This window comes from Pogona vitticeps, chromosome 2, assembly GCF_051106095.1.
Source record: "Pogona vitticeps strain Pit_001003342236 chromosome 2, PviZW2.1, whole genome shotgun sequence".
NCBI lineage: Eukaryota > Metazoa > Chordata > Lepidosauria > Squamata > Agamidae > Pogona > Pogona vitticeps.
In genome coordinates, this window is record NC_135784.1 from 159,829,271 (window position 1) to 159,851,123 (window position 21,853).

The 21,853-nt window shown below is 41.6% G+C and overlaps 1 protein-coding gene and 1 long non-coding RNA gene across 2 annotated transcripts; one reads left to right on the top strand and one right to left on the bottom strand.

Moving 5' to 3' along the window:
* The first annotated feature begins 1,625 nt into the window (after positions 1 to 1,625).
* PA2G4 (proliferation-associated 2G4) lies at positions 1,626 to 17,782 on the top strand. The gene is made up of 13 exons (XM_020782676.3): positions 1,626 to 1,865; positions 4,993 to 5,121; positions 6,840 to 6,945; positions 8,287 to 8,356; positions 9,586 to 9,678; positions 10,529 to 10,592; positions 11,356 to 11,434; positions 11,604 to 11,682; positions 11,923 to 12,056; positions 12,497 to 12,591; positions 13,558 to 13,685; positions 14,659 to 14,712; positions 15,958 to 17,782. The coding sequence occupies exons 1-13, from the start codon at positions 1,778 to 1,780 to the stop codon at positions 16,021 to 16,023; spliced, it is 1,185 nt and encodes a 394-aa protein (XP_020638335.1). The 5' UTR covers positions 1,626 to 1,777; the 3' UTR covers positions 16,024 to 17,782.
* A 3,533-nt stretch (positions 17,783 to 21,315) lies between these two features.
* LOC140704638 (uncharacterized) lies at positions 21,316 to 21,819 on the bottom strand. Its single transcript, XR_012083956.2, has 2 exons — positions 21,738 to 21,819; positions 21,316 to 21,499 (listed from the first exon to the last, which is right to left on the bottom strand). It is a non-coding gene; the product is annotated as an uncharacterized LOC140704638 (long non-coding RNA).
* Positions 21,820 to 21,853: the final 34 nt, after the last annotated feature.

Here is a 21,853-nt window from a genome sequence, read left to right on the forward strand (position 1 = left end):
CACTTCAAGAGGCCCCGAGAACAGTAATCGGGCCTTCTCTTCTGCGGTACTTTCCTTGTGGAATGTGCTGCCACGGGAATTACATCAGGCACCCTCTATCTCCCTGATTAACCCTATCTATCTCAGTATCTGTTCTCTCTCTCTCTGACTAACCAGCCCTATCTCTCTATTAGTATCTCATCCCAATCTCCATCTGACTCTATAGTCTTCACCCGTCAAGCCTCATGTAGCTGCTGACTCCGCCTCTCCAGCCCTCTCATAGGTTCATGCAAATCAGCTCATGAATATGAATAGACATGAGTGCCATGAGCCCATAAATTGAAACAGATTATCCACTACATCAGTTCAACCTTTTTACATCCTCAACCTTTTATTTATTTATTTATTTATTGGACTTATATACCGCCCCATAGCGCTACAAGCACTCTCCGGGCGGTTTACAATTTTTAATTATACAGGCTACACATTGCCCCCCCAGCAAGCTGGGTACTCACTTTACCGACCTCGGAAGGATAGAAGGCTGAGTCAACCTTGAGCCGGCTACCTGGGATTTGAACCCCAGGTCGTGAGCACAGTTTTAGCTGCAGTACAGTGTTTTAACCACTGCGCCACGAGGCTTTTAAGCCCCATGGACTGGCTGGGGAAGGCAGGGCACCCCCTGTGCTCATGCGCATGCGCGAAGGGCGCACAGCACTCATGCAGGTGCAAACAAGCTGGGGGGGGGAAGTGAGTGCAAAGGTGGGGGGGGAGAGGTCTCTCTCCACCGCCGGGTCTGGCCCAGGACACTGACCAGCAAAGAACCTGAGTGCCTCAATTGTAGAAAATCACCCCAAATTTGTGTTGAAGGAGCTTTTTAGCTACCAACGGTTTGAATTTCCCACCTTTTTTTGTTCTTTCGTCTGCTCACAAGTCGAAGCAAAACTGTACGAGTGGAGCTGCTCCTAAATCGAAAGGTTCGTAAGTCAAGGCACCGCTGTTATAGATTTTTCAGGAGGTAGATAAGGTGGCCAGGCATGTGGTCGATACAATGACTTTTGCATACTCAATGAAGCAGAAGTGCAGTAGGTGTTTTTCTGGAACTCTCCGGCTTTCTCCATAAAGGAAGCTATTCCATAAAGGAATAGCTTTCTCCATAAAGGGAGCTATTAAGAGGTCGTTATTCTGGATTAACTCGCAGTGTAACTGCAGGGGCCTGCCTGCGCAGCGTGTTCCACGGCCTCCCAGCTTGCACGTACTGCCGCTAGAACCGGTCCCACGGCCAGAACAAAACGGCGGCGCCAGATCAAGAAACGAAGATGAAACGCGGCGCCTGCAGGTCCATCTTCAGCCGAGAGGCGTCGCGATTTAAAAGGCGGCGCAAGCTCGGTTTCCCCACCAACCCCCACTTGCGCGCGATGGTTTTTCCCATCAGACCCTTCGCCGTGTGGACGTCAGCCTGCCGGCGCCGGCCCCTTAACGGGAATTGTAGTTCCCGGCGGCTGAGGGGGAAGCCGGACTCGCTTCCCAGCGTGCCGCGCGCAAAGCCCGCGCGCTAGCTGGCTCACCTCGGGGCTGTCTTGCTGTCGGGCTTGGTGAGGGAGGCGGGCGGGCAGGCGAGAAGGAGAGAAAGCGAGCGAGCAGGCGGGAGGTCGGGGAAAGAGGAGCCAGAGCGGCGGCCAGCGCCGCTGCCGTCACGACGACCCGGACAACGAGGTGGTTGCGCGGCGGGGGAAGGGCTTGAAGCGAGGCGGCGTGAAGCGAGGCGGCGGCGGCGGCGGCGGCGGGGCTGAGTCCGACCATGTCGGGCGAGGAGGAAGCGGCCGAGCTGACGATCGCGGAAGACGCGGTCGTGAACAAGTACAAGATGGGGGGAGAAATCGCCAACCGTGAGTGTCGCCTGGGCGATGGGAAGCCGGGGCCTGGGCGCGTCGGTTTGGGAAGGCGGGGGGGGGGCGGCGGCGGCGGCGGCTGTCACGCAGGGCACACAGGTTGCTTCGCCGGGAGGGGAGGCGAGGCGGGCCGGGTCTGGGGAGGAGGGAGGGGAAGGAAGGAAGGAAGGAGTCCGAAGCAGAGAGGTCGCCCATGGCTGACGGGTTGTGGGAGCGGGTGGCGGGGGTGGCGGAAGCCTTGCTTGGGTCTAAAGGGGAAGGGGTCCTCGTTCGCCACGGCGTGGCTGAAATATGACCCGGACCTCGGGGGGTTGGGGTGGGGAGGTTGGGCGCAGAAGGATCCAGAGCCCCTTCGAGTTCCTGTCCTGGGTTGAGACTGAGCCCGCCGGCCCGCCCCCCCCCACACCTTAATTCGGATTCGCCGGGGGGGGGGAGAGGGGCTTGTCGTTCCCGCCGCCGCCGCCCCCGCCTCCAAGGCGCCCCGGGGACCGTCATTGGGGATGCGTGGGGGGGAGGGAGGAGGTCCGCTCTGTGGCTCCCTCGGGACCTCCCGCGGTGTCCTGGGGTGGGAAGGGGGGGCTGCTTCAGCCTCGCACAGGGCGCCCCACGACGGCTCGGTGGCGGTTCGCCCTCACCCCGAGGCACCGCGGGAGCCCCCCGGATCGTGTTTTGTGGTCTTGTTCGAGCCCGTGGGTGGGAGAGGAAGGGAGGGAGGGGGGAACCGGTGGCTCCGACTCCCTTTCTTCAAAAGGGGAGACAAGGAGAGAGTCTTTAGCCTCCCAAGATCTGCGGGGGGGGGGGAGAGCGATCTGTGTCCAAAGCAGGCTTTGCGGGCGGGGGGGGGGGGAATGGAAACGCCGTCCTCCTCCAGGAACGGCAAAGGCACATGGCCCGCCACTTGCCATGTGCTGCTGCTGCTGCTGCTCCTGCTGGCGCGCTCGTTTTCTCCAACGTCCTGGCTTCCTCCCAGGTTTTCCCTTTTGTTTAAGGAAGAATGTCTGCCTCGGATCGGATCACCTTGTTAAAAAAAAAAAAGAAAAGAAAGAAAGAAAAAGAAAACCGTCGCACTCTAGGAAGTTGACGATGACGCGTGGGAGGAGCTGGGGGAAAGGAAACCCTCTAATGGAAGAGCGCCCATTCCGTGCCTGGGTTAAGGCTGGGGGTGATGGTGGTGGTGGGGAAGAGTCTTTGCTGTACCAAACACAATCTGTAAGGGACAGCTGACTTGTAGGCCTGGGTATTTTGTGTGTGTCCGAACGTGCACACAGTACCTTGGCTCCCACTGCTTTGATTTTTAAAATGCTGCATCAGGGTTACCTTTTTTTGAAAAAACTATTTTTGCTAGATCAAGGATTGTGGCGAGTTGTTCCAAAGTGGACGTGACTAGAGTTGACTCCTTAACTGGAATGAAAAGTATATCCCTCAAATATGTGGCTTTATAATTGAAAATTTCCCAGTGATCTACTACTCAGAGATTGAGATTCAGATTAGATAATCCATGCCAGTGTAGTTTACAGTTTTATGATTACATTTTAAAAGTTTATGAAGCAGGAGATTTTTACTTTCCGATCCTAACTGTACATGGATGCTCAGAGGGTCAGTTCCTGCTTGCCTTTATAAATGGTACTACCAATTTCTCTTTTTGTTGTTTAGCAGACCTGCAAGGATAACATGAAGTGGATTATAAAATTGCTATGAAAGACTCTTTCCTTAAGAAGTCCCAAGTTTATTTGAAATTTTAAACATAGTACTGTTTAAGGAAAGATGCAAACAGTGTTTTGGAAGTTGTATGATCAGCAGAATCTACTGTTTTTCTAAGTTGGATTTAGAATATGTTGAGTGTACTCCTCACATAAAATAGTTAGAATCTGATATCTAAAGACTAACTACATATAAAACTACTGTACCTTCATTGTGTCATGGGATAGAATAGACAAGAGTACACCACTAAATTCGTTTTTGATTCAGAGGTCTTATGATATATCAGAATCTCTAAATGATGTAGGCATGAGTACCCTAGTTTGATAGTCACATGTTCAAACAAAGTTGGAATTTAACATTTGTTGAGTGGACAGTTTTTTGGGAGTAGTAGGACTGCCTGGATGCAGAGGCGGGGGGGGCAAGAATTTGAATCTTCTGCTATGCTTCCTGGGAGAGGAATCAGCTGAGACCACCTGGAGGGTATGTGGATGGTGAGTCAATGGGTCCAGCCATATATGGGGCCATAGACAAGCTGCATAGCCCCAGAGGGCCCCAAGAAAGAGGAACTAATAGAGTAATTTATATCTTGAACACCCTTGGAGGATTGCCATAAATCAGAATCAGTTTGAAAGCACATACTTATTAATTAGAACCTGAGGGTTAAAGAAAATAATCTAGTACTGATTTTTGCTCAGGGCCCAAACTCTTCTTATCTGTCTTACTCAAATAATTTTATGGACTTTAATGCTTCATCCACTAGAAAAGATTTTCTTATTAATACAAAGACAGCAAGGCTATTTATAATTTGTAAGCATTACAGTGGACCCTCGACTTACAGACGGCTCGACTTACAGACTTTTCGAGTTACAGCCACCGCTCCAATACGGATTAATTCCTTAAGTAGAGGGTCTACTGTAATGGCTTGGAGCAACAGTTGAATTGTATGTTTTGTGGTAACTTGTGTTTTCACTGTCGTTCCAAAAAATTTGGAACTATACTGCATTTCAAAATGCAGGTGCCATGTTTTTCTAAATACATTGTGTTCTATTCCATAAATTCTAAAATGCTCAAATTTACTAGCAAGGAAGGTAGGACAGAAATTGTTTGGATGATCCTCAGTGTAGAACCTCAGAGCAAAGCACATTAACCTGTGATATGTTTTCAAATTGTCCCTTAATCTTTTTGTACCTTTTGCATGTGTGCCAGCCTATAAAGATTCTCTGTTAAATTCTGAAATATAAGACTTTCAGAATGTATAATTAACTTTCTCTTGGTAATGCTCACTCCAGGTTGAAAGAATGAGTGACTAACATTAAATGTCTCTTTTACGGCATGCTTTCTGTGCTACATGAAGTAGCATAGCTTTGTGCAAGTATTAAGTATATTAAAATATTCCATTTGAAAATTTTGTACTGAATTGCAGGAGTCTTGCGTACTGTGGTAGAGGCAGCTAAATCTGGAGTGTCTGTTCTCAGCTTGTGTGAGAAAGGGGATGCCATGATCATGGAAGAGACTGGCAAAATCTTTAAGAAAGAGAAGGATATGAAGAAAGGTAATGTACAGCTTCAAACCTATATTTTTGGCATGAAAATCATACATCTGTATTTAGAACAGTAGTCATTTTTTCTTATATGTGCTAAGATGTAAATGGCAATATTGTTAGGATGTAGAACAAAATTTGAAGTGACCAATAAATGCAACCAGATTTTTTTCCTGTGGCTTGCTACAGGAGGTTCTTTGCTGCTTTCAGGCATGTGGAAAAGTCTGTGTTCTGAAGCTGGACCAGTCATTTCCATTCATGCTGATAAGTCTGAATAGACATTCTTTTTTTGCCAGCGTAGAGCTTTGTGAAAATCTTTTCTCTAACCACTAGAAAGCATAACTAAAAACATATTTGCAGAAGCTAGGGACATCTGATTTATTAAAGAGGGGAAGAACTGAAGTTCTGTCCCTGACAGAGTTGACTTAATATTGCTGCAATTAACTTTTCTTCTTCTTGGGACCTGTTCCCCTTGAATCATTGCAGAGTTTTTGAAAGTTGCTATGATAACCATACTACATTAATTTGAGGTGCAATTTTGGAGAGGCAAAAAATAAATAAATGAAAAGGCGTTTGTCAGTCTGGAGGCATTGAGTAGTTGTTGTTCAGGAACTTATATTGTTATCTGCAATGAGAAGTAGAAAGAAATAGGATTTAGGCTTCTTGGCTATAGCTAGAAAGAACCTCGCATGAATTGACACTTGGCCTGTGATGGTCCCTGCAATTATCTTTGCTAAAAAGTTATGTCATAAATTTGCATAGCAACATAGATCTATAACTTTGCATTTTTCTGCAATATTAATACTTCCTGCTGAGGTTGAAGTCAAGTGGCCAGGCAGCTTTATAGAGTTAATTAAAATAATTAAAATAAAAACCAGTGATGTTTTGCCCTAAAGCTAAATTTGATGCTGATTTACAACCGTACTAGAATTCCAAAATTATAATCCTTTGCAGTCCTTTTTCGTCTTTATGGCAGTTATATTGGGATAATTGAAATACTGAGGTAAGCTTTTGTTGATAGTGTAGGCTGGGTGCACACAATAAGAAGAGTTCTAGTAAATTGAAATATTAATAGGGCACACAACTATCTTTAGTTACTTTAGTTGCAATTCTGCATTCGCTTGCTTAAGATTAAACCTATTTGAACACAAAGTTACTTGTATCTGAGTACATATGCCTGAGGTTGACCTGTTGAAGTGTTTTTTGCAGTTGACTTACCTGTTGACTGGGTAGAAATAATCTTTCGGAAAAGTAGTATATTACTTTCTGGAAAGGTGATTAATGCTCCATCAGCTATTCTAAGTAACATCTTGGGTGCCTCCGCCTAATCATTGACCAATCCAAGCTCGTTGTAAATTGAGGAAGATGTTAAAGTTACAAGACAAGTTAGAGCAGCTGTAGTTGTTACTGTGCCTTCAGAGCGTCAGCAGAAAATACAAGAGCAATCCAAACTAGCAGTTATGGGACTGTTGCAACCTTTTAATTACTTTAGAAAACTTGTGTTCCAAATTCAAATTGCTGCTTTTGTGACTGGGCTAATGGCCATCCTGCTTAGGGACTCACATTATGTTTTCAATTCTGCTTTAAAAGAAATGTTAAAATGGCGAAAATTGTGAAATAAACCTAATCATATTAAAATAGTGTCGTCCAGGTGTGCACCTAATAAAATGTTGCATCTGAGTATTGTACAGGGCTTGTATGATCTCATCACTGCTCCCTTTTTTGTGTAGGTATTGCCTTCCCCACAAGTATATCGGTAAATAACTGTGTCTGTCACTTCTCCCCCTTGAAGAGTGACCAGGATTACATCCTCAAAGATGGTGATTTGGTCAAAGTGTAAGCATTTTACTTGGGGGGGGGTATCTATTGTCTTGTTCTACTGTCAGCTGTGTACTTGGAACTACAGTGGTGCCTCGCACAACGAGTGCCTCACACAACGATGAATTCACACAACGATGCCTTTTTCTGTTAAATTTGCTGCCTCACACAGTGATGTTTCTTATGGGGGATTTTCACACAACGATCTCCCTTTTCGCTCCTGTAAAAGTGTCTTACAATGTTTGGACGCTGTTTTAAATGATCGCAATGGTTAGTCCACCTCCTGAAACCTATGCAAACTGATTTTGGTGTTGTTCCGACACTTTGTTAATTTATGATGATTTTTTGTTTTTTCCATTGGAAACCATTAGACAGACCATCCAATGGTTTTCAATGGAGAAAATTCAAAAAATCATCATAAATTAACGAAGTGTCGGAACAACACCAAAATCAGTTTGCATAGGTTTCAGGAGGTGGACTAACCATTGCAATCATTTAAAACAGCTTCCAAACATTGTAAGACACTTTTACAGGAGCGAAAAAGGACTTCGCAAAGGCATTGAAATGTATTGAGTCGGCTTCAATACATTCCAATATAGGAAACATTGTTTCACTTAACGATGTTTCCTATGGGGATTTTCACTGAACGATGGCAATCCGTTCCAATTGGAACGGATTAACCGGTTTTCAATGCATTCCTATGAGAAATGGTGTTTCACAGAACGATGTTTCACACAACGTTGATTTTTTTGGAACCAATTAACATCGTTGTGTGAGGCACCACTGTAGTTTGTTCAGGAGTGTACTGTGCTACTGTACATGGTGCACCCTTCACACCACTTCTGTGAGGGTCAGAGTCCTTTGGCACAGGGTTGGCATCTGTGTTCGTTTTGTTTCAGTGTAGCATGAGTTCTAGCAAATGAGACCAAGGTTGTGTTCTGCCCTTCTTGCTGAGTAGGAATTGTGGCTTTAGCAGCATTTGTGCAAACCATTACTTTTACCACATCATGTTCTGTAGGGCTGGAATGCTGGAGAAAGGTGTTCTTGTAAGCTGTGTAGTTAAGCCCAGAGTGTTACAACAATACCCCGTTTCCCTGAAAATAAGACTTAACCTGAAAATTAGCCCTAGCGTGATTTTTTGGGATGCTCGTAATATAAGCCCTACCTCAAAAATAAGCCTTGTGCAGCAACCAGAAGATGACATGATTGCATCTGAATAAATGTAGAGTACATGAGTAAATAAGCCCTAATGCATTTTTGGAACAAAAATTAATGTAAAACCCTGTCTTATTTTGGGGAAAACTTGGTACTTTGCTGCTTTGTGTGTCTTAAGCCTGTTTTTTTCTATTTCTGTTGCAGTGACCTAGGAGTCCATGTTGATGGCTTCATAGCAAATGTAGCACACAGTTTTGTCATTGATGCATCAAAGGTAAAGCCAAAACCCCACATGAATTGCAAGTGACTTCAGAAATGATGTACATGGGTTCTTTTAGCTTGTAATTGCTTCTCTAAAGGGAACTTGTGTAAACACCATCCTTCAATAGGGCCAATGTGACTTTGCAGCAGCTAAGAGCAGACTTTAAAAAGGTGGGATGGACAGTGCTTCTGAAACAATGGGAGGCAAAACTAACTCTTGGATATTGTATTATTAATTTTCTGTTGAAGTTGGATGATTGAAATAGTAAGTCGTAGCATCTTAGTCCCTTCAGTAATTTGGAGGTATTGTATGGAAATGGTCGATGCCATCTCAGATTTGTCTGTGACTGAAGTAACATCATTCTGGGCACAGAAAAGAATGGCTTTCACATTTGTTTTTTTCCACATATTCATATCTGTTAAAAAATCATCAAGATGTGGAGTGGACTAAATTCTGTAACTTGAAATGAACAAAATGGGTGCTGAATGGTGAGAGAATTATTTCCTTGCTGTTCTGTGCAGCTGTATTCTGCTTTCGAAATTTGTTTGTAGGAAATCTGTTAATACAGTGTTTTTCCTGGGAGGTGAATGCCTTGACTTACGACCATAATCTGTTCCAGAAGATGGATGTAACTTGAAATGGCTGTAAGTCGAAGCACCATTTTCCATTGAAATGCACTGGAACGTGATTAATCTATTCTGGCAAAAACAAACAAACAAAAAAAGCACAGGGCAAACCCAGTTGGAAGGCGCTGAGGCTTTAAAAAAAGCAACAACCAAAAATAAATGGAAAGGCAAGCTCTGTCACTGGGCTTTAAAAAAAGACCGAAAATAAACAGCAAGGCAAGCCCCGAAGGCACTGGGGCTGCAAAAGAAAACCCCACTAAAAATCAAAACAACAATACAGCACAGAAAACCCCCTCCCGCCCAAAACCACGCTGCAAAACCTACCCAGAACAATTTTTAAAAAGCAGAAAACAGCACCTCACCTTACGAGGCAGCCTCCTGCAATTGCACACTCTATATGCCGGGACAAAGAAGCAGCCTCTTCGCCACCTACAGTTAGCGATTTGAATTTCCTGCCTTTTCCCCCTGCCTTTTTGTGTTCTTAACTGGAAGCTCCGGCCACAAGTTGAAGCAAAATTTTGCGGCCGGAGCAGGTCGTAACACAAAATGGTTGTAAATAGGGACAGTCGTATGTCGAGGCACCACTGTAATACAACTTTTCTCTCCTTCTTTCAGGAAAATCCAGTGACGGGTCGCAAAGCAGATGTCATCAAGGCTGCTCACCTCTGTGCTGAGGCTGCCCTTCGTCTGGTCAAGCCTGGAAATCAGGTGATAATAGGTTGTGGGTTTGCATCAGATTGCTGAAGAACACCAAGGATCAGGAGCGTAGATCCAAGTCCAAGTTTAGTTTGAATATGTAATGAAAAAAAATCTTTGCCCTATTCTGGAAGAAGCTGATGGCTATGTAGGGAACTATGGACAACTGACTACAGAAGCTAGAGCTTCTTGGTGTAATTAGTCAAGAGGCATTCTTCTGTAAAAAAACTCCTGTGTTTAAAACTTTGTGATTTTAGGTGCCCAGATGACATGTGAGCCTGTAATTGTAAAAAGTCAATCATTTCTGAAAATACTGTGTTGTCATTGTCTCTCTGTAAATGACTGGTAATGTTTGGTGTATTTTCAAAAACGATCATTAATATTTTATGGTTGAGCATTTATATTGCTCCTTTCTGAAGTGCCATTGTGCTGAAGATTTGCATTTTTCTAATTTATGCTGATCTCAGGCAGTATCTCTGGGCTTAGCTCCTGCAGAGACTGGACATTTTACTATTATTTTTTCATTTGGTCATTGATTTCAGACATTTCTGTCTCATTTATGCAATGGAAATCTGTTTCTTTCCAGCTTCTTGCTATTAAATTGCGAGTTCTATATTAAAAGGTCTAGGTTGTGCAATGCCTTGGATGCTGGCTTATTTACTTGCAGTATAGAGTAATGTTTTGTTATAGCCTTGGTGTTAATATTATGTATGTGTGAGCTAATGTACTTTGGGGGGAGAATTAATGTATGAGGTTCTTGTCCTCCAAAATAATGACCATTGTAAGAACACCTGGTTCTGGATTTAACTGCAGAATATGATCAATATGAAATGAAATGCTTGTGTTTATTCCTTTCCAACAGAATTCACAAGTGACAGATGCCTGGAACAAGATAGCTCACTCATTTAACTGCACACCAATTGAAGGTAAGGGGTAGCTAATAGGAGGATAAAGTGACAACCAGCAGGAATCAGGGGGATGCTGCCCAGAGGCATGTGTGGGTGATCACAAATATAAGCAAGCTTTCAAACATCTACCAGACTTTGTCTTGCTGGGCACCATAGAGCTGTGGATAGTGCAGAAAAAACATAAATGTTCCAGGTGTCATGGTCAGAGGTGTGTGACAGAGTCCTCTGTTAAACGTAAGTTTGAATGTCGAAGGTGTAGGTTTCAGATTTTCTTTCTTTCAGTCATTCATTCAGTCATGTATTCATTTATTTCTAATAGTATGGAACATTTATTGAGGGAGGTGGTCACCATCATCCACAGCCCTGTGGTTCCCAGCCTGATGGATATCTGTTTAGGGTTGAAAGCTTGCTTATGATTGTGATTCTTAGTGATCTAATAAGGTATCTCCCATCCTTGTTTATAAAGATGTTATAATCTTGCAGCTGTGGTTCAAACAAACCCTAAATTCAAGATTATAGTTGATGTAGAAAATTGTAATATGGCTATTGCTTGCAACCAGCAATATAACTCTTGAGTAAAATTTTTAAGTTTAGTAGCCCTACAGCAGAGGCATATAACTCAATATTCCTGAACTTTGTGCAAAGATGCTTACATCTTTGTTTAAATAATAGTGTGTCTGACCATAATTTTTGCCTTAAAAACTGCAGTGCCTTAGAGTGTCAGCTGCAAGTCATTTTGGCTACTTTGCAGCAGTGCTAATAATTACTGTTCTCTTAACAGGGATGCTATCACACCAGCTGAAGCAGCATGTGATAGACGGAGAAAAGACCATCATTCAGAACCCCACAGACCAGCAAAGGTGCGTGTTTGTATAGAGTTAAAAACAAGCTGAGTTATGAGAGTGAGAGTGATAATTTTTGTTTTCTTAGCATTGCTACTTTGACTCATTAGCTTGTTTTCCAAAGACTACCAGGCAGTGTTTAGATGGAGATTATTTTCTTACTGTGTCTGTTTTTTTCTCAATCTAGAAAGGACCATGAAAAAGCTGAGTTTGAGGTCCATGAAGTTTATGCCATTGATGTTCTCATCAGCACTGGAGAAGGAAAAGTAAGTGTATTTGCTTTGCACCTGTACTGTAAGTACCCTTGAAACTGATAACTTGATCTAACTGCAAATACATTGTTTTCCTAAGTAAATCAGTTTAGTATCTTGGAAAGGCCATTTAGGTTGGCTTTGTATGACTACAATTGTATTCCAGAAACCTTCTTTTACTCTTCGCTCATATTCCATCATGTTAGCAGAATGTGAACTCTTGCTAAAATTGTCTAAAATGGCTTATGTCTTTAGGCCAAGGATGCTGGACAGAGAACTACAATTTACAAAAGGGATCCTTCCAAGCAGTATGGTTTGAAAATGAAAACTTCCCGTGCCTTTTTTAGCGAGGTGGAGAGACGCTTTGATGCTATGCCGTTCACTCTCAGGTACTTCCTTTTACTTTCATGCACTTCCCATCAGAAATTCCACATAGGTACTCAGTGTTTCCTACCACTTGAACAGTGTTTCTTGATGTGATGTAAAAGGAAAATGGTCTGTGTGGTGTTCTTTTGAATTTAAACTGTATGCAGGATGCATGCATTGTGCAGCACTGTCCATTCTCTGCTACAGAAGTTTGAATGTTGCGCAGTCCATAACTCCTCACAGAAAGCAAAGGAAATAAAACAGCACACTGTGAATCTAATTCAAGTACTGTACCTCTTTAGTTTTGCCTATGCCCCTACAAACTGTAGTTGTAGCTATCAGCATTCTGTACTTTATCTTTTGGGCAGGTGCAGACATTCTTCGGCAATAAAATGTTACTGTTTCTTATGAATGCAGAAGGATGTTCACCTAAATTCTTAATCTATTTTTATATTCTATGCAGGGCATTTGAGGATGAGAAGAAGGCGAGGATGGGGGTAGTAGAATGTGCCAAACATGAGCTGCTCCAACCTTTTAATGTCCTTTATGAGAAAGAAGGTAAGCCCTCATAGCTGAATATCGGGAGTATTCCTGCCATACCACTGGAGCCTAGGCATTTGGTTCCTAGGATTCTTCGTGCCCTGTTTTGCCTTAGAGCAGGAGTATGGAGTATCTGTGGCCCTCTGACTCTAGCTTACATAATTCCTGACTTTTGACTGGGTTTGCTGGTCCTGATGGAAATTGAAGTTCAGCAATATCTGGAGATGCACTTTCCTTGTTTTGAGCTGCTGTGCTTAATTTTAAAAGGGAATATACAGCATATTTCCAATATGGGAAACATGCTGCAGCATCTGTATCTATTAGTCAGGCTGTATTTCTGAGAAATGTGTGAGTGGCTGTGATGTGCATTCAGGTTCCATTTAGAGATTGGTAGTAAGGATATATTTTGATAAAAAGATACTCGAGGATAGGCGGGGGCCGGTCCCTGACTGTGTTTTTTTGGGGGCTGAAGGTAGGGGCTTCCTTCTGTTTTGGAGTGCCTCTGAAACCCAGTGCAGACAGGCAATCTCTATTCCTCTCCCAAACCTGGGGAAAGGGCTTGTGCAGTTCTGCAGTATTTTGAAGACATTTCAGGCTGCTTTATGCTGCCAAGCCACTCTTAAGACCAGTGCAACACCAGAGGATGAATGCTTGACTCTTTCAAGGGGGAGAGGTAATATTAACAACAACACTGAATTTCCTCTGGTTATTGTTTAAGCCAGATCTGTCCTGTTGTTCCAACTTTCAGTGATATCTCAGTTCAGCAGGAGAAAGACATGTAGGTTGCTGTTCTTTGGACAAGATTTTTCACAGTCTTGTTGCTTCAGATGGGCTGAAGTGAATTCCCCTGCAGATGTTTGAGGACCAGAGCAATCTTAGCTTTTGATGCACATTTTTTTCATCTATATATGAGTGTTGATGTTGATGCAGGCATTGTTCAAAGTGTGTTGATGTATTGCTAATTTTCTCCCTTCTTCTTTCCAGGAGAGTTTGTTGCCCAGTTTAAGTTCACAGTGCTTTTAATGCCCAATAGTCCTATGAGGATAACCAGTGGGCCCTTTGAGCCTGAACTCTACAAATCAGAATTTGAGGTGCAAGATGCAGATCTGAAGGTCAGTGTAGTGACAGTGCTCTTGATCTAAGTACCAAATGACAGTAAATTTTGAGAGTAAATTTTGTCCTAGCTGAGAGAGGTATTTGGGTTTCCTGTGCTCAGGGTGAATGCAGGTCTTTGTCTAAACAGAGGAAGCTGCTCCAAGACAGCAAGGGCGACTTTTCAGTTGGAAGTACCTTTTAAGCCTTGGAGCATTTAAGGTCTGGGAAATGGCCCAGCAAAAAGCAGGAAAAATGGTATTTAACTTGTGTTTCTATAATGATAAATAATATCCAGTATTTCTCTACATGCACTGAACAGATGTTGGAATTAGCTATCTTCTTTAGTCAGAAGAGATACTGGGGAGAATTGTGCTCCCACTTGCAACTGGCCATGCATCTCATATAGAGATGTTTTGGGATGCATGTATGTGTGTGTATATATTCCTTTTTTTTTTTACACTTATACTTCAACTTCTTTACAATTCACACTACTCTGCAGAAAAGAAGGTAAAGATTTTCTTCAGTGTGAATTGTAATGAAGTGGAAGTACAAGTGTAAAAAAAAAATAGGAAGATTTCTGAATTAAAATCAGAACTAGATTTGAAGGCTGTAACTTAGTAATATTAGTACTGGCCTGTGTAAGACAGGTGGCTCTTTCTTTTTGCAAGTGCATTTATGCTATGTGATTTTATAAGTGGTAGTAGATTGTGTCTTATATAAAGAAGTTGGGAGGTTCCCAAACATGTCCAGTTATGGCGACTGTCGAGTAATCCTCAGAAGACAGGTGAAAAGTGAAGTAGTTGGCTCCAAAGGATGCCTAGCTCAGCTATGTGTAATGCCAAGTAACAATCCCCATGTGTGCCAAGCATTCTAGGGCTGGCTGCATTCCTTTGTGGCTGGCAGCAATAATCCTTTTAATTTTGTCTTAAAGAAGAAGACATTGCACTCTAGGTCTCTCCCTTTGCCCCTGACATTTCCTATTTTTTTTAGGCACTCTTACAGAGCTCAGCAAGCCGCAAGGCCCAGAAAAAGAAGAAAAAGAAGGTAACTTGGTGATTATGTGATGGTGATCTTATGGATGTTAACTCTGTTGTTCTTCTAAGGCTCCCCTAATTATTATAATGTCTCAGAACTGCCTAAACAGAGTCAGTGTTATGGGCTTGGGTCAATAACTGCATTATAATTTCACTACCATGTACAAGCTGGTACTATAGTACTCACCCTTGGATGGTGTTGGTAACTTTATAAATTGACACTTTGACATACTTTATTGAGCAAATAATTTGCAATACATTTGGATTCTGAAAATTTAAAAGCAGCTATCACATGATCTGAGATAGAAATCTGTACAGGGGAGGTTTCAAGAGACTTTGATCTGAAGAATGTAAATCCCGCAAGTACTCATTCCCATCTGTTTGGCAATGGTTAGGCCTCATCTTGAAAACTGTGTCTAGTTCTGGACACCGCACTTCAAGAAGGATGCTGACAAATTGGAACAAGTTCAGAGGAGGGCAACAAGAATGATCAGGGGGCTGGAAACCAAGCCCTATGAGGAAAGACTGAAAGAACTGGGTATGTTTAGCCTTGGGAAAAGAAGACTGAGGGGAGAGATGATAGCCCTTTTCAAATACAGTACTTGAAAGGCTATCACACAGACAGAGGCAGGACCAGTTCTCAATCAACCCAGAGTGCAGGACACACAACAGTGGGCTCAAGTTAAAGGAAGCCAGATTGCTGAATATCAGGAAAAACCTGGTGGTATTTAAGAGAAGTGTAGACAACCACCTGAAAGACATCCTTTGATTTGTATTCCTGTACTCAGCAAGGGGTTTAACTCGGTGGCCCTTCCAACTTCATTATTCTATGATTCCGTGTATGTTTGAGCTCTCCTTGGAGGATGAAACCTCTTCATTATACTTTCTACCCTGTTTCCCTGAAAATACGGAAGACTGGGTCTTATATTAATTTTTGCTCCAAAAATGTACAACAATCTACATTTATTCAAATACAGTCATGTCTTCTGGTTGCTGGACAATGGTGGAGGGCGGGGTTTCACTTAACTAGGGCTTATTTTTGGGGTGGGGCTTATATTACAAGCATCCTGAAAAAATCATACTAGGGTTTATTTTCAGGTTAGGCCTTATTTTCAGGGAAATGAGGTAGCTAATAGCACATTTTAAAGTTAAAGCCAGGCAAGATTTCTGCAAATCTATTTTTCCTAACTGCCAAAATATTTAACTGTACTTTCAGACACCTAATAAATATTATCTACTCTCTTTGTTCTTTTAGGCCTCTAAGAATGCTGAGAATGCCACGACAGGGGAAACAGCAGAAGAGAATGAGGCCGGTGACTGAATGGTTCTGGCTTCCTCTACAGAGCACCTGATCCTTCCTCTCACATGCCCCCCACTCAAAACAAGAGAAACAAATATCCCTTAATGGCTGTTTGTCTTATAGGACCAAATGACAAATAGCTTGGACTTCCCGCAGAGTGCAACCAGCTGTGACTGACATTGCCACTGAGGGAGGAGTCTCTTGGCCACTTCCGAATACTCTTAAAAGTGTGAACTAATAAAATCAGGAATAAAACCTACTCTACATCCAATCTTTCTAGCCTTTGATACTAGTTTTGCTCATTAGAGGTGAACAAATACAGTTCTGAGCAGAACAGGAAGCTTTATTTTATCCCCTCCCCCTCCTCTTGCAGGTACGCTGATTCCTCTGAAAAATTCTTTGGCATCATTTCACAACTGTTCAAACATGCAAAATTCCCACCCTAGGTTTATAAACACATGATATGGAGGTAACACAATTTGCATGCCTTCTTGCTGTTCTGGTCTTCAGTCATTTTCCCCCTACTTAATACTCTAACATTTGCTCCTTTTTGTGTTCTCTTCTTAAACTCTCAATATTGTGTTTTAAAAGGAGGCAGGAAGTTGATTTAAATATCTTTTTCTGGATAGACAACATCATTTGGTGTCTGTCTACAAATTTTTAATTTTTTCAATCTGTTTTTTATTATTATTTTAGTATAGCCCCAGTGCAAACATACATTAAGTACCTTGCCAAATCTTTCCCAAGAGCAAGAGACAGTAAAATGGATTGCTATAAAAGCCCTTTAGCGCTCAGTTAAGGCTTTTTTTCATTGGAAGGGATGTGTTCTGCACCCCGCGGTTCCCCCAATTAAAAACTTGCCACTTGATAAGTTGTAAAGAACAGGATTTTTCAGAAGGATCACATGTCTTTTTCTACATAAATGAAAGAAGCGTTTAAAAAGTGGTTGGACCTGGAATAAGCTCCATTTGTGGGAATCTCTTTTCTATAGTATGTCTTTTTAAATTGTCCAGTTAAATTGTATATGATTGTGTGGGATTTTTTTTCTATTGTATTCCAAATCAGGTCCTTGTCTAGGCACTTAATGTTGCTGAACTGATACTTGTAAAACTGCCTTGTAAAGAAAGGAGAGCACTTGTTCTCTCTGACTGACAAAGTCCTTTTGACCAGTATATTTGGAGTTTAATACTTTAAAAATATCCTACAGTTCTTACCAAAGTTGAAGTCCATAAAATAAAATAAACCAGTGTCATTTCCCCCCCGCCCGAAAAGTCCTTCCCATCTGTCTTTGTAAACTTTCTACTTTAATTTCTAATCTCTTCTCTTTTGTTAATGGTTGCTTTCACCACTGGGGGAGATGAAATGGGGAACACATTGAGTGGAGGCTGTGTCTTGTGGAAGTCGGGCATGGAGGGTCATGCACAAGACTTGCAATTAACTGCCAGTTTGGTTTTACACTGCTCCCTATTGTTAACCATGAACTTAAGGGAAATGGATGGGTGGGTGGGAAAACAACTTGTTCCTTACAAGGAACATTTTAGCATTTCTAAGTAATAAGTTTTCTTATTGCCCTTCTGTAAAGGAGAGCCTGTGTTCAGCCACATTACCAGTTTATAAACCACTAAGACTGCCAGGCGGTTTATTTAATTTTCTATCTTTATTTTGAAAGCAGTTGTATCTCTTGAATTTAAAATGATGCAGTTGGACGTTTTGGAAGAAAATTCCCACCAATTGTTCTGTAATTTGATTTTTTTTCCAAATAAAATTGATTAGAAGCCTATGGATAGATGAATGGGTGTACTATGTTGATGGGATGAGTTGAAATTTTCATTCTAAATGTGATATGTATGAAGAAATTGTGTATCTTTTATGCATCTAATAATATCCTGTTTCCCCGAAAATAAGACCTAACCTGAAAATAAGCCCTAGTATGATTTTTCAGGATGCTCGTAATATAAGCCCTACCCCAAAAATAAGCCCTAGTTAAGTGAAACCCCGCCCTCCAACATTGTGCAGCAACCAGAAGATAACATGACTGTAAAATAAAACATCCCCTGAAAATAAGCCCTAATGTGTTTTTTTGGAGCAAAAATTAATATAAGACCCTGTCTTATTTTCGGGGAAACATCTGAGAAAATTAGAAAGGGGTGAGTACTTCTTCACTGTTGCTAGCTGCCGGATTTTGCCAGCTGCTGATAGCCCAGAACTACCTCAAAGTCTAGGAATATGGCATTTTTAGTTAGTCCCTTGTATGGCCTTAGTAAGTACCAGCAAGAAACCTTACGCTAATGAAGTATGTTGTCTTTTAACATCTGTAGATGAATGAAGCCTTTGTGCTCTGTATCATTTTGAAAAACTAGATTTCTTTATTACACATGAGGCCTTGTTTGTTCTGAAGCATATTTCTGGTGGTTTTTATTTTTATTTTTTTATTTTATTTTGGCATGAGTGGTATATGGAAAGCTTAGAAATCTGGTACAAGAACACATTCAGTGGAAACTGGGTTTTTTGTTTGTTTTTTGCAAATGTCCCTGTCCTATGGTCTGCTATATAGTGAGTAATGGGAGTTACTTCCATATTGGTTCTGCGCTAGTTTTTGAAATAGTTCTATCATGGAAGTAAATGCCATGTAACTATTTCATAAAACTTATTTTGTAACATTGCCCTGAGCGGTAAAAATAATTTTACTTGTTTCTTGTTTGTCCAGATATTAGCATTTGGCAACTATTTTGGAAAATTTTCACTTGTAAGTTACAATAGTTACAGTTTATGATAGCAAACACAGAGAATTCAGTTTTTTCTTGGTCAAAAACAAACATGTTAATATTTAGATTTATTGTCTAGCAGCATTCTCCTTTCTCCTCTTCCAGAAAAAGCAATATATTATGAGCCCCTTCAGGTGCCCAGGGGTCTGTGAAACTATCCATCCTTAAGGTGATTACTTTATTAAGACAGGATGCAATAAGTTAAGAATTCTAAATCTTTTGTTGTTATCGAGTAATTAATGTGACATACTTTATGTGTTCTGAATGTACTTTAAATTGAGTTTGGTATTAATGAGTTTGCAGATCCATTCTTTGAAGACTACTTGCTCTTTTGGGGAAAGTCTTTTAGAGCTGGCAAGTTACTCAGTAATAGTTTACTTATGGAGTTGAATTAAAATTATTGTTTTTTTTTTATCATGTGGCATTTTATCAGTGCCAACTCATAATTTCAAACCATTGTTTTCCATTTGACTAGGTTATATCTCACTTTAAAAATGCACATCAGAGTGTGACCTTTGTATCCCAGTTCAGCTGTGCTGGATTTCAGGTTTGAAGAGAAAGGGCAGAATACAAATAAAGAAACTGAAGATGTTTTTGAGGGATGGGCTGAAAATAAAATTTAAAAAATTTGATGCTTCCTGAAGGAGTGTTTCCCTCTCATCTCTTCCTTAGAAAAATAGAGTTACGCGTATTTACTGTTCTCAAAAATATAATTTCTGCCTGTATCTGAAGCCTAATGCTCCAGGGAAATACATTTTCAAGTCTTTTGGCCTTTCACAAAGTCAGACTCCCTTTTGATTTGAACAGAGTCTATTGAGGTAACAACCCAGTTGAATATTCATTGACCATATAGTTTTAGAATAAGCTTGGCTCTTCCACTTCTGGTTTTAATTGTGCCAGCTATTAGTATATAGTATACATCCATAAAATTCTATATTCTGTTATATACATTGTATATTTCATGCAGCAAACATATACTGTACAGTCTACAATGGGCTATCATGATTGGATGCAACATGCTGCTGCTGAACAAGACCAACCTATGTGTTTGCAAGTTCTTCTGGTAGCTGGGTAGACAGACTCATGGGAAAAATTACATGGGGCATCTTGAAAATACTGTACAGTAGAACTAAGACATTGATATTTTTGACAGCAAGATATACTTTCTCCGGCTGGGTGTATTTCCTAGGCAGTGCAGTGTACTAAAGCAAAGCAAAGCGTGCTGCTTATATACAGCCCCATAGTACTTCAAGCACTCTGGGCGGTTTACGCACGCTACACATTCCCCCCCCCCCCCCCCGCAAGCTTTCCTTGTTTTCCTGATATAAGAGCATGGTACTTTGGGTGAAGCATATGCTGCCTTTAATCCTACAACAGCACGACATGAACCTCTGCAGTTGAGGCCAAGATAGCCTTCAGAGAGAAATGGCATGTAATAGCTATATTCATTGCCCAAATGGCAACACTTTGTTCACAACTACCAGTTAAATTTTCTAACAGGTAATATGATGAGAAATGTGCTCAGTATATCCCCACCATAAAAGCCTGTGATGAGAAGAGAAAATGGCCATCAAATTTATGTAGTCCGGTATTTGATACATCAGTCAAAATCCAGAAGAATGGCACATGGAAGGGCAACTATATAGCAGTTTTTGCTCTCCTTTGCACAGTAAGTCACATGTCTGGTTTTTACAGCCACTGTCCAATCCGGTGTGCAAAACTGGGAAGGAAATGCTAACACAATGACCCTTATATGAATGGGATTTGGACCATCTAAACTAACAAATCCACTGAATTCTCAAGTCATTGTAAAGAAAAAAACCTGAATGGTACAACTCTTGAAAGTGACAAATAGCTAAATTGCTGAAAGGCGAAACTGCAGCAGGCCACAAATTATTTTCCTTTTAATATCAGAAGCAGTAAGTTCTCAGGTGTATGATCCATTGCTGGAAATGTTTGTAGTGTTTTCTATGTCCTTTGTTTCTTGTAAGAAAGCCAAATAAAGGTAAAAATTCAAAGTGTATAGGCCAGCTGCTGGTCATTTAAGTCTAAGAGGTTTGTCTTACTATATGTTTCTCTTAAGTTGCAGTCCTATGTGTATTTATTTATTCCTCTTCGGCACTTGCGGCTGGATATTTCAGGGTTTTAAAAGCACTGGCTCTCTGTCAGCGTTCACATGGTAAAACAAATATATTGCTTTATAAATGCTATACTGCACCGTACCATCTTTCCCATGAAACCAATTTCCACTGAATCAATTTTACTGCAAAAATACTACTCTGCCTGCTTGGAATTAGTACCAAAATATAAACTGAAGAAAAAGCATGTATCATGAAGCTTGGTAAGCTGGATGTGGTCAAAGAGGAGATGGTTGGACAGTGTCATCGAAGCGACCAACATGAATTTGACCCAACTCCGGGAGGCGGTGGAAGACAGGAGGGCCTGGCGTGCTCTGGTCCATGGGGTCACGAAGAGTTGGGCACGACTAAACAAGAAGAAGCTGTATATGGTGCATTCCCCATATGTGAGCATGTTAACCACAAAGTAATTGCTGAATAACTAGATTTATTTAAAAGTTACTGTAAGTCCAGCTGCTCTACTTCTTTAAATATCTTCATTCACTGTTGATCGCAAAAGAAAGCAAGGTGTGTTTTCTAATTTACACTTGTCTTTTGGCACTCCTAGGAGCAGAGGCCAAATATCGGGAGTCCCCTTAGTAAGAGAAAACCAGCCTATAAATCAAACAAATGATAAACATTGACATTACACAGTACATCACTAAGGCTGTACAGAAGACAACGGAATTTCACACACACCCCGCAAACTTGCGATCCAGGCTACATGCCTTTTGCGCTCCAGTGTTTTCCAGTTAGCAGACCATGTTTTCATTAGATTTATCATTATTTTCTAGCACTTGCTAATGCTGTATGAAATACGGTCAGTGTGCGGACGAGTAAACTGCGAGTTTACCAAATGCCGGCAGTTCACACTTGCCGACCTTGAAATTTAACCGAGTCCTCGATTATTCAAGTCGTTCGGAGAAACGGGTTCTTTCGGTGGACAGGGGTACTTAGTTTCACCACTAG